Below are 15,916 nucleotides of genomic sequence, written 5' to 3' on the forward strand. Positions count from 1 at the left end.
TCTCTCTCTCTCTCTCTCTCTCTCTCTCTCTCTCTCTCATTTCAATTTAAGGGCTTTATTGGCATGGGAAACGTATGTTAACATTGCCAAAGCAAGTGAAGTAGATAGTAAACAAAATTGAAATAAACAATAAATATTAACAGTAAACATTACACTCAGAAGTTCCAAAATAATAAAGACATTTCTTATATACAGTGTTTTAACAATGTGCAAATAGTTAAAGTATAAATGGGAAAATAAATCAACATAAATATGGGTTGTATTTACAATGGTGTTTGTTCTTCACTGGTTGCCCTTTTCTTGTGGCAACAGGTCACAAATCTTGTTGCTGTGATGGCACACTGTGGTATTTCACCCAGTAGATAAGGGAGTTTATCAAAATAGGGTTTGTTTTCGAATTCTTTGTGGATCTGTGTAATCTGAGAGAAATATGTGTCTCTAATATGGTCATACATTTGGCAGGAGGTTAGGAAGTGCAGCTCAGTTTCCACCTCATTTTGTGGGCAGTGTGCACATAGCCTGTCTTCTCTTGAGAGCCAGGTCTGCCTACGGTGGCCTTTCTCAATAGCAAGGCTATGCTCACTGAGTCTGTACATAGTCAAAGCTTTCCTTAAGTTTGGGTCAGTCACAGTGGTCAGGTATTCTGCCACAGTGTACTCTCTGTTTAGGACCAAATAGCATTCTAGTTTGCTCTGTTTTTTTGTTAATTCTTTCCAGTGTGTCAAGTAATTCTCTTTTTGTTTTCTCATGATTTGGTTGGGTCTAATTGTGTTGTGTGTTGTCCTGGGGCTCTGTGGGGTCTGTTTGTGTTTGTGAACAGAGCCCCAGGACCAGCTTGCTTAGGGTACTCTTCTCCAGGTTCATCTCTCTGTAGGTGATGGCTCTCTCTCTCTCTCTCATGCTGGGAGTGAGTCGGGAAGCAGGAGCGAATTATTTTCACTTTATTGGGTTTTGGCGTGTGTGTGTGTCTGTGTGTGTGTGTGTGTGTGTGTGTGTGTGTGTGTGTGTGTGTGTATGTATGTATATATACACTGCTCAAAAAAATTAAGGGAACACTTAAACAACACATCCTAGATCTGAATGAATGAAAGAATCTTATTAAATACTTTTTTCTTTACATAGTTGAATGTGCTGACAACACAATCACACAAAAATTATCAATGGAAATCAAATGTATCAACCCATGGAGGTCTGGATTTGGAGTCACCCTCAAAATTAAAGTGGAAAACCACACTACAGGCTGATCCAACTTTGATGTAATGTCCTTAAAACAAGTCAAAATGATGCTCAGTAGTGTGTGTGGCCTCCACGTGCCTGTATGACCTCCCTACAACGCCTGGGCATGCTCCTGATGAGGTGGCGGATGGTCTCCTTAGGGATCTCCTCCCAGACCTGGACTAAAGCATCCGCCAACTCCTGGACAGTCTGTGGTGCAACGTGGCGTTGGTGGATGGAGCGAGACATGATGTCCCAGATGTGCTCAATTGGATTCAGGTCTGGGGAATGGGCGAGCCAGTCCATAGCATCAATGCCTTCCTCTTGCAGGAACTGCTGACACACTCCAGCCACATGAGGTCTAGAATTGTCTTGCATTAGGAGGAACCCAGGGCCAACCGCACCAGCATATGGTCTCACAAGGGGTCTGAGGATCTCATCTCGATACCTAATGGCAGTCAGGCTACCTCTGGCAAGCACATGGAGGGCTGTGCGGCCCCCAAAAGAAATGCCACCCCACACCATAACTGACCCACCGCCAAACCGGTCATGCTGGAGGATGTTGCAGGCAGCAGAACGTTCTCCACGGCGTCTCCAGACTCTGTCACGTCTGTCACGTGCTCAGTGTGAACCTGCTTTCATCTGTGAAGAGCACAGGGCGCCAGTGGCGAATTTGCCAGTCTTGGTGTTCTCTGGCAAATGCCAAACCTCCTGCACGGTGTTGGGCTGTAAGCACAACCCCCACCTGTGGACGTTGGGCCCTCATACCACCCTCATGGAGTCTGTTTCTGACCGTTTGAGCAGACACATGCACATTTGTGGCCTGCTGGAGGTCATTTTGCAGGGCTCTGGCAGTGCTCCTCCTGCTCCTCCTTGCACAAAGGCGGAGGTAGCGGTCCTGCTGCTGGGTTGTTGCCCTCCTACGGCCTCCTCCACGTCTCCTGATGTACTGGCCTGTCTCCTGGTAGCGCCTCCATGCTCTGGACACTATGCTGACAGACACAGCATACCTTCTTGCCACAGCTCGCATTGATGTGCCATCCTGGATGAGCTGCACTACCTGAGCCACTTGTGTGGGTTGTAGACTCCATCTCATGCTACCACTAGAGTGAAAGCACCGCCAGCATTCAAAAGTGACCAAAACATCAACCAGGAAGCATAGGAACTGAGAAGTGGTCTGTGGTCACCACCTGAAGAACCACTTCTTTATTGGGGGTGTCTTGCTAATTGCCTATAATTTCCACCTGTTGTCTATTCCATTTGCACAACAGCATGTGACATTTATGGTCAATCAGTGTTGCTTCCTAAGTGGACAGTTTGATTTCACAGAAGTGTGATTGACTTGGAGTTACATTGTGTTGTTTAAGTGTTCCCTTTATTTTTTTGAGCAGTGTATATACAGTGGGGGAAAAAACTATTTAGTCAGCCACCAATTGTGCAAGTTCTCCCACTTAAAAAGATGAGAGAGGCCTGTAATTTTCATCATAGGTACACGTCAACTATGACAGACAAATTCAGAAAAAAAAATCCAGAAAATCACATTGTAGGATTTTTAATGAATTTATTTGCAAATTATGGTGGAAAATAAGTATTTGGTCACCTACAAACAAGCAAGATTTCTGGCTCTCACAGACCTGTAACTTCTTCTTTAAAGGCTCCTCTGTCCTCCACTCGTTATCTGTATTAATGGCACCTGTTTCAACTTGTTATCAGTATAAAAGACACCTGTCCACAACCTCAAACAGTCACACTCCAAACTCCACTATGGCCAAGACCAAAGAGCTGTCAAAGGACACCAGAAACAAAATTGTAGACCTGCACCAGGCTGGGAAGACTGAATCTTCAATAGGTAAGCAGCTTGGTTTGAAGAAATCAACTGTGGGAGCAATTATTAGGAAATGGAAGACATACAAGACCACTGATAATCTCCCTCGATCTGGGGCTCCACGCAAGATCTCACCCCGTGGGGTCAAAATGATCACAAGAACGATGAGCAAAAATCCCAGAACCACACGGGGGGACCTAGTGAATGACCTGCAGAGAGCTGGGACCAAAGTAACAAAGCCTACCATCAGTAACACACTACGCCGCCAGGGACTCAAATCCTGCAGTGCCAGACGTGTCCCCCTGCTTAAGCCAGTACATGTCCAGGCCCGTCTGAAGTTTGCTATAGTGCATTTGGATAATCCAGAAGAGGATTGGGAGAATGTCATATGGTCAGATGAAACCAAAATATAACTTTTTGGTAAAAACTCAACTCGTCGTGTTTGGAGGACAAAGAATGCTGAGTTGCATCCAAAGAACACCATACCTACTGTGAAGCATGGGGGTGGAAACATCATGCTTTGGGGCTGTTTTTCTGCAAAGGGACCAGGACGACTGATCCGTGTAAAGGAAAGAATGAATGGGGCCATGTATCGTGAGATTTTGAGTGAAAACCTCCTTCCATCAGCAAGGGCATTGAAGATGAAACGTGGCTGGGTCTTTCAGCATGACAATGATCCCAAACACACCGCCCGGGCAACGAAGGAGTGGCTTCGTAAGAAGCATTTCAAGGTCCTATAGTGGCCTGGCCAGTCTCCAGATCTCAACCCCATAGAAAATCTTTGGAGGGAGTTGAAAGTCCGTGTTATCCACGACAGCCCCAAAACATCACTGCTCTAGAGGAGATCTGCATGGAGGAATGGGCCAAAATACCAGCAACAGTGTGTGAAAACCTTGTGAAGACTTACAGAAAACGTTTGACCTGTGTAATTGCCAACAAAGGGTATATAACAAAGTATTGAGAAACTTTTGTTATTGACCAAATACTTATTTTCCACCATAGTTTGCAAATAAATTCATTAAAAATCCTACAATGTGATTTTCTGGAGAAAAAAAATCTAATTTTGTCTGTCATAGTTGACGTGTACCTATGATGAAAATTACAGGCCTCTCTCATCTTTTTAAGTGGGAGAACTTGCACAATTGGTGGCTGACTAAATACTTTTTTTCCCCACTGTATGTAAATGTAATACTGATGATTATTTATATCTTGCTGGGGATTTTAACTGCACAGTCAGCGATTTAGATAGAAATCACAAAGAACCTCATATAGCCTCAAGACCTTTTTTAAAACGCCTTTTTGTAACACATGAACTGTGTGATATTTGGCGGAGTCAACATGGAGGGACGAGACAGTACACATGGGCCCACGTGAGAGAGAACACCATCTCTCTGGTCAGGTTAGATAGGTTTTATTGTTTTGAGCATCAATCTCAGGTCTGTAAATCAAGTGTGATAACCCCAGTGGGATTTTCTGATCATTGTTTAATAACTGAGGTGGTATTCATTAATGCTGTAAAACCCAAAAGCGCATACTGGCATTTTAATATAACTTTATTGAGTGGGATTTTCTGATCATTGTTTAATAACTGAGGTGGTATTCATTAATGCTGTAAAACCCAAAAGCGCATACTGGCATTTTAATATAACTTTATTGAGTGATGCTCACTTCACGAAATGTTTTAGTTTTTTCTGGGAGAGGTGGAGGTCTCAAAAGGCAATTTTTGTATCCCTTCAACAATGGTTGGATATAGGGGAAATCCAGATCCAACAATTCTGTAATCAATACAGAATGAATGTCACCAAAGACATCACCAGATCAATGAAAGCCCTAGAGTCTGAAATAGTGGAACTCCTGACGTTGGTTGAGACCACAGGAGATCGAGGCCATACTCAGGCCCTCAAGAGGAAAAAAGCCGCATTGGCAGACCTGCTGGGTTTCAGAGCACAGGGGTCATTGGTGAGAAGTACGTTTCAGAGAATCTCTGAAATGGATGCCTCATCCCAAAAAAATGTGGGTTTAGAGAAAAGGAATGGACAAAGAAGATTTATTCATTGCCTCAAATCAGCTGTTGGACAGGAGCTCACTAGCCCTAGTGAAATTAGAAAGTGGGCAGTAGAGTTCTATGCTGAGCTCTACAAATGTGAGTACAAAGAGAATAAAACAGTGACACAGCAGTTCCTTGATGGGCTCCCACAGGTGGCTGCAGAAGCTCAGGTTGAGCTAGAGCAACCATTGACTTTGCAGGAGCTATACACTGCATTAAAAGGCATGGAAAATGGAAGGGCGCCAGGTATTGATGGGCTTCCCGTTGACTTTTTAAAGTATTTTTGGACTATGTTGGGAGAGGATTGGCTAGCAGTAGTTAACGATAGTTTGCCCGTAGGGTTACTACCGATAAGCTGCAGGAGGGCTGTCCTCACCCTACTGCCAAAAAAGGGTGACCCTAGGGAGGTGAAGAACTGGAGGCCGGTGGCTTTATTGTGCACTGATTATAAGATCCTGTCCAATGCTTTGTCCAACAGGCTGAGGGAGGTGATGGGGCAAATCATACATACGGACCAGTCCTACTGTGTTCCCGGCAGGCAGATAGGGGATAACATTGATCTGATTCTGGATTTTTTGGATGTCTCTAGGGCTATTGGGTTGGATGCTGGTCTAATTTCAATTGATCAGGAAAAGGCATTTGACCGAGTTGAACATCAATACTTATGGCGCACTTTTGAGGCATTTGGTTTCAGTTTTGGTTTTATTGCCATGATCAGGGTGATATATGGTGACATTGAAAGTGTATTGAAAGTTAGCGGTGGCTTGAGTGCTCCTTTTAAAGTGTGTAGAGGTATTAGGCAGGGGTGTTCTTTGTCGGGAATGTTATACAGTGGGGAAAAAAGTATTTAGTCAGCCACCAATTGTGCAAGTTCTCCCACTTAAAAAGATGAGAGAGGCCTGTAATTTTCATCATAGGTACACGTCAACTATGACAGACAAATTGAGAAAAAAAATCCAGAAAATCACATTGTAGGATTTTTTCTGAATTTATTTGCAAATTATGGTGGAAAATAAGTATTTGGTCAATAACAAAAGTTTCTCAATACTTTGTTATATACCCTTTGTTGGCAATGACACAGGTCAAACGTTTTCTGTAAGTCTTCACAAGGTTTTCACACACTGTTGCTGGTATTTTGGCCCATTCCTCCATGCAGATCTCCTCTAGAGCAGTGATGTTTTGGGGCTGTCGCTGGGCAACACAGACTTTCAACTCCCTCCAAAGATCTTCTATGGGGTGGAGATCTGGAGACTGGCTAGGCCACTCCAGGACCTTGAAATGCTTCTTACGAAGCCACTCCTTCGTTGCCCGGGCGGTGTGTTTGGGATCATTGTCATGCTGAAAGACCCAGCCACGTTTCATCTTCAATGCCCTTGCTGATGGAAGGAGGTTTTCACTCAAAATCTCACGATACATGGCCCCATTCATTCTTTCCTTTACACGGATCAGTTGTCCTGGTCCCTTTGCAGAAAAACAGCCCCAAAGCATGATGTTTCCACCCCCATGCTTCACAGTAGGTATGGTGTTCTTTGGATGCAACTCAGCATTCTTTGTCCTCCAAACACGACGAGTTGAGTTTTTACCAAAAAGTTATATTTTGGTTTCATCTGACCATATGACATTCTCCCAATCCTCTTCTGGATCATCCAAATGCACTCTAGCAAACTTCAGACGGGCCTGGACATGTACTGGCTTAAGCAGGGGGCAATGCAGGATTTGCACTGCAGGATTTGAGTCCCTGGCGGCATAGTGTGTTACTGATGGTAGGCTTTGTTACTTTGGTCCCAGCTCTCTGCAGGTCATTCACTAGGACCCCTGTGTGGTTCTGGGATTTTTGCTCACCGTTCTTGTGATCATTTTGACCCCACGGGGTGAGATCTTGTGTGGAGCCCCAGATCGAGGGAGATTATCAGTGGTCTTGTATGTCTTCCATTTCCTAATAATTGCTCCCACAGTTGATTTCTTCAAACCAAGCTGCTTACCTATTGCAGATTCAGTATTCCCAGCCTGGTGCAGGTCTACAATTTTGTTTCTGGTGTCCTTTGACAGTTCTTTGGTCTTGGCCATAGTGGAGTTTGGAGTGTGACTGTTTGAGGTTGTGGACAGGTGTCTTTTATACTGATAACAAGTTCAAACAGGTGCCATTAATACAGGTAACGAGTGGAGGACAGAGGAGCCTCTTAAAGAAGAAGTTACAGGTCTGTGAGAGCCAGAAATCTTGCTTGTTTGTAGGTGACCAAATAATTATTTTCCACCATATTTTGCAAATAAATTCATTAAAAATCCTACAATGTGATTTTCTGGATTTTTCTTCCTCAATTTGTCTGACATAGTTGACATGTACCTATGATGAAAATTACAGGCCTCTCTCATCTTTTTAATTTGGAGAACTTGCACAATTGGTGGCTGACTAAATACTTTTCCCCCCCACTGTATGCCATCGCTATAGAGCCACTACTAAATAGCATTAGAAGTCGCATTGAAGGGGTGTACCTTTCAGAGGATATTCCTCCTATTCGTCTCTCAGCCTATGCTGATGATGTAGTTATTTTAGTGAAAAATCAAGCAGAGGTGGATAGTTTGAGTCTCTTGGTTGATCGGTTAAGGGGAATATCCACTGCAAAGGTAAATTGGGAAAAATGTTGTGCTTTACAGATTGGAAAACGGTCTGGAGGGATCATGGCTTTGCCAGGGGGACTGGGATGGTGTACGGGAGGTTTTAAGTATCTTGGAGTGTACCTAGGAAGTGAGGGGACTATGGGAAAAAAATGGAATGGGGTGGTTGAAATTGTGGAAGGGAGGATGAGGAGATGGCATTGGTTGTTATCTTGTATGTCATACAGGGGGCGCACTATTATTCTTAACAATGTGGTTGCCTCTGCACTGTGGCATCGGTTGTCAGTTTTAGAGCTACCATCTGGCCTTCTCGCTAAGATACAGCCGATTATTGTAGATTTATTTTGGGATAAACATCATTGGGTTCCACAAAGTGTTTGTATTTGTCAAAAGAGGAGGGGGGACAAGGTATTGTACATCTTGCTAGTAGGGCTGCTGCTTTCCGGTTTCAGTTTATTTAAAGGTTGCTTTATTGACTGGAAAATGTGGTTTGGAGAGGGATGGCAGGTCTTGTATTACAGCAGGTCGCGGGATTAGGTTTAAAGAAGGCTTTATTTTTGGTTGATAGTAGCCAGATCTCTAGGGAGGGAGTACCTCCTTTTTACAGAGGCCTTCTTAGGGTTTGGAGCATAATGAAGGTGTCCAGACACACTTCAGCGGAGTCAGTGCATTGGCTGCTGGAGGAACCTCTGGTGTATGGGGCAAGACTGGATTGTACAACTGCAGCTGTTCCACAAAATCATCACCCTAAAACAGTTAATGGCTATGGCTGGGCCCACCTTAATGGATGGAGGACGGGTGGCTGAACATTTGGGGGTGAGGTCGGAAAGGATTGTCGGACAACTGCTGGGAAGCTGCAGGAAGGCTCTGTCAGCAGAAGAGTGGGTTATGCTTAATAGTCACAAGAAGAGTGGGTTATGCTTAATAGCCACTGCGAAGACGATCAGCTGTCCGTCCTGTCCCCCTGTAGAGCTGTCTTAGACGTCTCACAGTACGGACATTGCAATTTATTGTCCTGGCCACATCTGCAGTCCTCATGCCTCCTTGCAGCATGCCTAAGGCACGTTCACGCAGATGAGCAGGGACCCTGGGCATCTTTCTTTTGGTGTTTTTCAGAGTCAGTAGAAAGGCCTCTTTAGTGTCCTACGTTTTCATAACTGTGACCTTAATTGCCTACCGTCTGTAGGCTGTTAGTCTTAACGACCATTCCACAGGTGCATGTTCATTAATTGTTTATGGTTCATTGAACAAGCATGGGAAACTGTGTTTAAACCCTTTACAATGAAGATCTGTGAAGTTATTTGGATTTTTACGAATTATCTTTGAAAGACAGGGTCCTGAAAAAGGGACGTTTCTTTTTTTGATGAGTTTATATGCTTTTTGTATTTTTATTTAATTTATTTTTATGTTTACATTTTTATTTAGGAATGACACATTTGTTGTTTAATTTCTGAAAAGGCACAGTGTGCCATTATTTGTGTTAATACTTGAGTATAAAATAAAGGTTTTATAAAAACTAATTCAAGACATCAGCAAAACCCATTGTTGAGGTCATTACTCCTCCCACCCCTACCCCACCAACTGTAATAGTACACTATGTTGTGGTCCTCTGTAGCTCAGCTAGTAGAGCACGGCGCTTGTAACGCCAAGGTAGTGGGTTCGATCCCCGGGACCACCCATACACAAAAAATGTATGCACGCATGACTGTAAGTCGCTTTGGATAAAAGCGTCTGCTAAATGGCATATTATTATTATTATTATGTTCTGTAGATATACAATAACTGTAAATAACCTACAGTAGCATTATAGCACAACACATAATAGAACTTACCAGCTACTAAACAGATTAACCTACCATGTTCTAACCCCCTCTCCCACCAACCCCTCTCCCTCCCTCACCTCATGATGTAGTTGTGGCCGTCAATGGTTGGCCCGTATCCGGCCCCGCGCAGGTTGCCAGAGTTCCCCACCACGGCACAGCGCAGGCAGCGGGCGGGGTCCCAGGAGCCATAGGGGGAGCGGCCTGGGAGCACCTGGAACAGTCGCAGCAGCACCTGCTGGATAGCGTGCGGCTTGAACTGAGGCTGCAGCATCTACAGGCAGGGGGCGACAGAGAGGCCACACAGTCAGGAGAGCAGGCAGGGGGACTGGGAGAGTACCATAGACTTATAGGGGAGGACAGGCCAGCTCCTGAGGCAGACAGGCTGAGGAGAGGAGGCACTAGTCGTTTTGAGGGTAGAAAAGGATACTCTCCTCTCTTTCTCTCATTCCTCCGACAGGATGTCAAAAGAGGGCAGAGGGGGATGTGTAGTAGTGACTCATGAAAAAGAGAAAATAAACAAAATGTTTAAATGGAGGTGAAAAGAGGTCAGATGTTTTAGGGGGAATTGGAGGGAGAGATGTCCAAAAAATAAACATTGAAGGTGAAACTGAGTCTGTTTTTCAATGCTATCGGAGCACATGCGAACCTCCCAACCCCCAAACAAAACAGAACCATCAGGCTATTGGCACACCTTTCAAATACCTCTCTCTCTCACACAGCTCTCTCTCTCTCTTTCTCTCTCTCTCTCTCTCTCACTCAGCTCTCGCTCGCACAGCTCTCGCTCTCACACAGCACTCTCTCTCTCACACACAGCACTCTCTCTCTCTTTCTCCAGATTCTCCCCCGTGCCACCCCCTCCCCAATTCTCAGTTTCCCATGCATGACCCCTCTCACTGTCTCACTCTCTTTCTCTCCCCATTGCTCCCTCTCTCTCCTTTCCTCTATCTCTCTTGCTTCCTCCCCCTCCTCAATACCAGCGCCTGGCACAGCGGCTTTCTGCAGGGTCACTAATTCTTGGCAGATGTTCAGTGGACACCACTGCTGCCAAACAGTGTATTTACTGCTCTGCTCCACTCCAGCTCTGCTCCTCTCAGGCTCCATTGTAGAGAAACTATGACATGCTCTTCATTGCTCTACCACCTCTACCTTATGCCAGGAATATACACTACCAGTCAAAAGTTTGGACACACCTACTCATTCAAGGGTCTTTCTTAATTTTTATATGGAATCATGTAGTAACCAAAAAAGTGTTAAACAAATCAAAATATATTTATATTTGAGATTCTTCAAATAGCCATGATGACAGAATTTGCACATTCTTGGCATTCTCTCAACCAGCTTCATGAGGTAGTCACCTGGAATGCATTTCAATTAACAGGTGTGCCTTCTTAAAAGTTAATTTGTGGAATTTCTTTCCTTCTTAAACACGAGCAATGGACATCAGACCGGTGGAAATTTGTCCTTTGGTATTGTAATGATGTCATGTCATAGTATTGTGTGGACCAGGGGAGAGTTAGTAGATAAGTGGTTTGGTGCCACGGAGTCTGCATTCCTTATGTCAGAGTAGATTACTGATGTTGATCTTGGAATACATTTACATTTACATTTTCGTCATTTAGCAGACGCTCTCATCCAGAGCGACTTACAAATTGGTGCATTCACCTTATGATAGCCAGTGGGACAACCACTTTACAATATTATTATTTATTTTTTTGGGGGGGTGGGGTAAGGGGGGGTAGAAGGATTACTTTATCCTATCCAAGTTATTCCTTAAAGAGGTGGGGTTTCAAGTGTCTCCGGAAGGTGGTGAGTGACTCCGCTGTCCTGGCGTCGTGAGGGAGCTTGTTCCACCATTGTTCCACAATTGGGGTGCCAGAGTAATTGTAATTGATATAGTGATATAGTGACAGGGGTAAAGGGTAATAACATCAAAGAAAGGGAGTGCCCATGGAGGTTTACCAGATGTTAGTGAAGAGACTTGTAACAGAGTGTATATATAGAGAGTTTGGATCTTAGTTCTGGAGTTGGAAGATGGCAGAGGCAGGGCTATGTCCTTTGTCTGCGATAACTAACCATGGTACCATATTAAATATCTTATATTAAATCCCCATCAAAAGTGTCTAAGTACATCCTTACATTCGTAATCACTTGATACCCTAGAAACTCATCATAACAGGTATGGAGTCCAAATTGGAGATTTGTGGTTCCAACCGCTGTGTCTTTGTGAGACGCGGTGTGGGTGAACGGATGATCTCCGCATATGTATTTCCCACCGTAAAGCATGGCGGAGGAGGTGTTATGGTGGGGGTGCTTTGCTAGTGACACTGTCTGTGATTTATTTCGAATTCAAGGCACACTTAACCAGCATGGCTACCACAGCATTCTGCAGCGATACGCCATCCCATCTGGTTTGGGCTTAGTGGGACTATCATTTGTTTTTCAACAGGACAATGACCCAACACACCTCCAGGCTGTGTAAGGGCTATTTTAGCAAGAAGGAGAGTGATGGAGTGCTGTATCAGATGACCTGGCCTCCACAATCCCCCGATCTCAACCCAATTGAGATGGTTTGGGATGAGTCGGATAGCAGAGTGAAGGAAAAGCAGCCAACAAGTGCTTAGCATATGTGGGAACTCCTTCAAGACTGTTGGAAAAGCATTCCTCATGAAGCTGGTTGAGAGAATGCCAAGATTGTGCAAAGCTGTCATAAAGGCAAAGGGTGGCTATTTGAAGAATCTCAAATATAAAATATATTTTGATTTGTTTAACACTTTTTTGGTTACTACATGATTCCGTATGTGTTATTTCATAGTTTTGATGTCTTCACTATTATTCTACAATGTAGAAAATAGTACAAATAAAGAAAAACCCTTGAATGAGTAGGTGTGTCCAAACCTTTGAATGGTACTGTATAAGCAGTGCCTTTGGAAAGTATTCAGACCCCTTGAGTTTTTCAAAATTTTTGTTAGGTTTCAGCCTTATTCTAAAATAGATTACATTGTTTTATCCCCCTCAATCTACACAATACCCCATACAGACAAAGCAAAAATAGGTTTTTTGAAATGTTTGCTAATTTATAAAAAATTAAAAACTGAAATATTACATTTACATCAGTATTCAGACCCTATACTCAGTACTTTGTTGAAGCACCTTTGGCAGCGATTACAGCTTCGAGTCTTCTTGGGTATGACGCTACAAGCTTGGCACACCTGTATTTGGGGAGTTTCTCCCATTCTTCTCTGCAGATCCTCTCAAGCTCTGTCAGGTTGGATGGGGAGCGTCGCTGCACAGCTATTTTCAGGTCTCTCCAGAGATGTACGATCGGGTTCATGTCCGGGCTCTTGCTGGGCCACTCAAGGACATTCAGAGACTTGTCCCGAAGCCACTCCTGCCTTGTCTTGGCTGTGTGCTTAGGGTTGTTGTCCTGTTGGAAGGTGAACCTTCGCCCCAGTCTGAGGTCCTGAACGCTCTGGAGCAGATTTTAATCAAGGATCTCTCTGTACTTTGCTCTGTTCATCTTTCCCTTGATCCTGACTAGTCTCCCAGTCCCTGCCGCTGAAAAACATCCCCGCAGCATGATGCTGCCACCACCATGCTTCACCGTAGAAAATCTTATTTCTCATGGTCTGAGAGTCCTTTAGGTGCCTTTTGGCAAACTCCAAGCGGGCTGTCATGTGCCTTTTACTGAGGAATGGCTTCCGTCTGGCCACTCTACCATAAAGGCCTGACTGGTGGAGTGCTGCAGAGATGGTTGTCTTTCTAGAAGGTTCTCCCATCTCCACAGAGGAACTATTGAGCTCTGTCAGAGTGACCATCGGGTTCTTGGTCACCTCCCTTACCAAGGCCCTTCTCCCCCGATTGCTCAGCTTGGCCGAGTGGCCAGCTCTAGGAAGAGTCTTGGTGTTTCCAAACTTCTTCCATTTAAGAAGGATGGAGGCCACTGTGCTCTTGGGGACCTTCAATGCTGCAGATATTTTTTGATACCCTTCCCCAGATCTGTGCCTCGACACAATCCTGTCTCGGAGCTCTATGGACAATTCCTTCGACCTTGTGGCTTGTTTTTTGCTATGACATGCACTGCCAACTGTGGGACCTTATATAGACAGGTGTGTGCCTTTCCAAATCATGTCCAATCAATTGAATTCACTACAGGTGGACTCCAATCAAGTTGTAGAAACATCTCAAGGATGATCAATGGAAACAGGATGCACCTGAGCTCAATTTCGAGTCTCATAGCAAAGGGTCTGAATACTTATGTAAATAAGGTATTTCTGTTTTTGTTTTTTTAACATTTGCATACATTTATAAAAAGCTGTTTTTGCTTTGTCATTATGGGGTATTGTATTTAGATTTATGAGGGGAAAAATTAATTTAATCAATTTTAGAATAAGGTTGTAACGTTACAAAACGTGGAAAAAGTCAAGCGGTCTGAATACTTTCCGAATGCACTGTATGTTCCTAAAACAATATCTTCTAACCAACTCAAAAGTGCAGACTCTTGACTTAACTCTAAGAGAGATGCATTAACCCTAATCTATGCCCTCTTTCGCCTCTCCCGTGCACCTACCTCATTAGCTCCTCCTCTCTCTAATCTCGTCCTTTTACCAGCTCATTTACTTTACACCACTTAGTGGCTTGGCACTGGCATGTCTGCCTCTGTTTGCAATCTCACCTAATTATCTAGTGGGATATATACTGAACAAAAATATAAACGCAACATGCAACAATTTAAACGATTTTACTGAGTTACAGTTCATATAAGGAAATAAGGAAATTGAAACAAATAAATTAGGCCATAATCTATGGATTTCACATGACTGGCCAGTTACACGTGGTCTGCAGTTGTGAGGCCAGTTGGACGTACTGCCAAATTCTCTAAAACAACGTTGGAGACGATTTATGGTAGAGAAATTAACATTACATTTTCTGGCAATAGCTCTGGTGGACATTCCTGCAGTCAGCATGCCAATTGTACGCTCCCTCAAAACTTGAGACATCTGTGGCATTGTGTTGTGTGACAAAACTGCACATTTTAGAGTGGCCTTTTATTGTCCCCAGTACAAGCTGCACCTGTGTAATGATCATGCTGTTTAATTAGTTTCTTGATATGCCACACCTGTCAGGTGGATGGATTATCTTGGCAAAGGAGAAATTCTCACTAACAGGGATGTAAACAAATTTGTGCACAACATTTGAGAGAAATAAACTTTTAGTGCATATGGGATCTTTTATTTCAGCTCATGAAAAATGGGACCAACACTTTACATGTTGAGTTTATATTTTTGTTCAGCATATATAAAGCCAGGCCAGAAACTCAAGGACGTGACACTAAATAAGCTAAACTTCTGACCAAACACAAACTAACTTAGTTTTCTAAATGCTACTTCTCACAGGTCAGCCTCTTTCTCTCACACCTCTTCTACTTTAGTGTTCGTGTCTGTTAAAAATAACAACCTCTTTTAGCTACGTAATCACCTAGGCGTGCTTTCCTGTCTGTATTTCAAACAGAATTACAGGGGCTATTTTTCCAGCTCTGTCTGAATTGTTAATTTCAGTTTTCAGACATTACTCAATGTCCTCTTTAACAGACCGAACATGTGCTTGCCTTCCTTTAATATGATTGGCAGAGCTGCTCTCATTCTTTCCAGGGAGACCAGAAGAACGATAGAGGACGGGTAAAATTGAATAAAACATAGAAGCTGTTCAGCTGGATCACTTACCACCCACCAGTAGTAGACGTCTGAAGGCAGCTGGATGTTGTCCCGTGTCCACACAGGGGAGATGTCCGGGTCGTAGTTCTCATCAAACCATTCAGACACCCCAGGGTCCCCCACACAGCGGGAGCAGGCACATGTCTTCTGCTGCTGGGTGCCCTCCAGTGAGCCCAGCTGGTGGGCACCAGCGTAGTTGGGCACAAGTTTGACTCGGCGGGACTCCTCCCACCCGGGGGGCTCCAGGTAGGGCAGGCCAACACCCCCCCTCAGGGAGATGGAGAAGAAGAGGGAGGTGAGAAAGACGAGGCCCAGGGAGCCCAGCAGAACCCACACCCTCAGTGAGCACCGCATGCCTCCTCCACCGGCCCTGGCCCCTGCCGTCCAACCACCCCGCTCCACACTGGCCCCGCCTGTCAACAAGGGCCTCAGCTCCCCTGACCTCTGGACCCTTGCCCCCCCAGGGCTTCCCCACATCCAGCCCCAACCCCAGTGCCCCTCCCGGTGCTGGGTGACGTAGGGCACCCGGCCCCCCCAATACCATGCGCTGTTTCCTGCCACCGTCCCCAACCTGCTGGCCTCAGCTCCACTCAGTGTGCTGGCTGGCTCAGAGAGAACACTCTCCCAGCCCGACAGACAGAGAGAGGGAGAGCCGCTGCTCCACAGTGAGTCTCTCAGT

The 15,916-nt window shown here is 44.6% G+C and overlaps 1 protein-coding gene across 1 annotated transcript in view; it reads right to left on the bottom strand.

Annotated features, from left to right (window-relative positions):
* LOC311137530 (CMP-N-acetylneuraminate-beta-galactosamide-alpha-2,3-sialyltransferase 2-like) overlaps window positions 1-15,606 on the bottom strand; it is an 18,012-nt gene extending 2,406 nt beyond the window's left edge. Inside the window, exons 1-2 of the mRNA XM_084172058.1 lie at window positions 15,247-15,606; window positions 9,604-9,797 (exon numbers count right to left, since the gene is read on the bottom strand). Of these exons, the coding sequence (XP_084028184.1) occupies window positions 9,604-9,797; window positions 15,247-15,591 (539 nt within the window). The 5' untranslated portion in view covers window positions 15,592-15,606. The remainder of the gene's footprint in view (window positions 1-9,603; window positions 9,798-15,246) is intronic.
* Window positions 15,607-15,916: the final 310 nt, after the last annotated feature.

This window comes from Coregonus lavaretus, assembly GCF_964263955.1.
Source record: "Coregonus lavaretus genome assembly, chromosome: 11".
NCBI lineage: Eukaryota > Metazoa > Chordata > Actinopteri > Salmoniformes > Salmonidae > Coregonus > Coregonus lavaretus.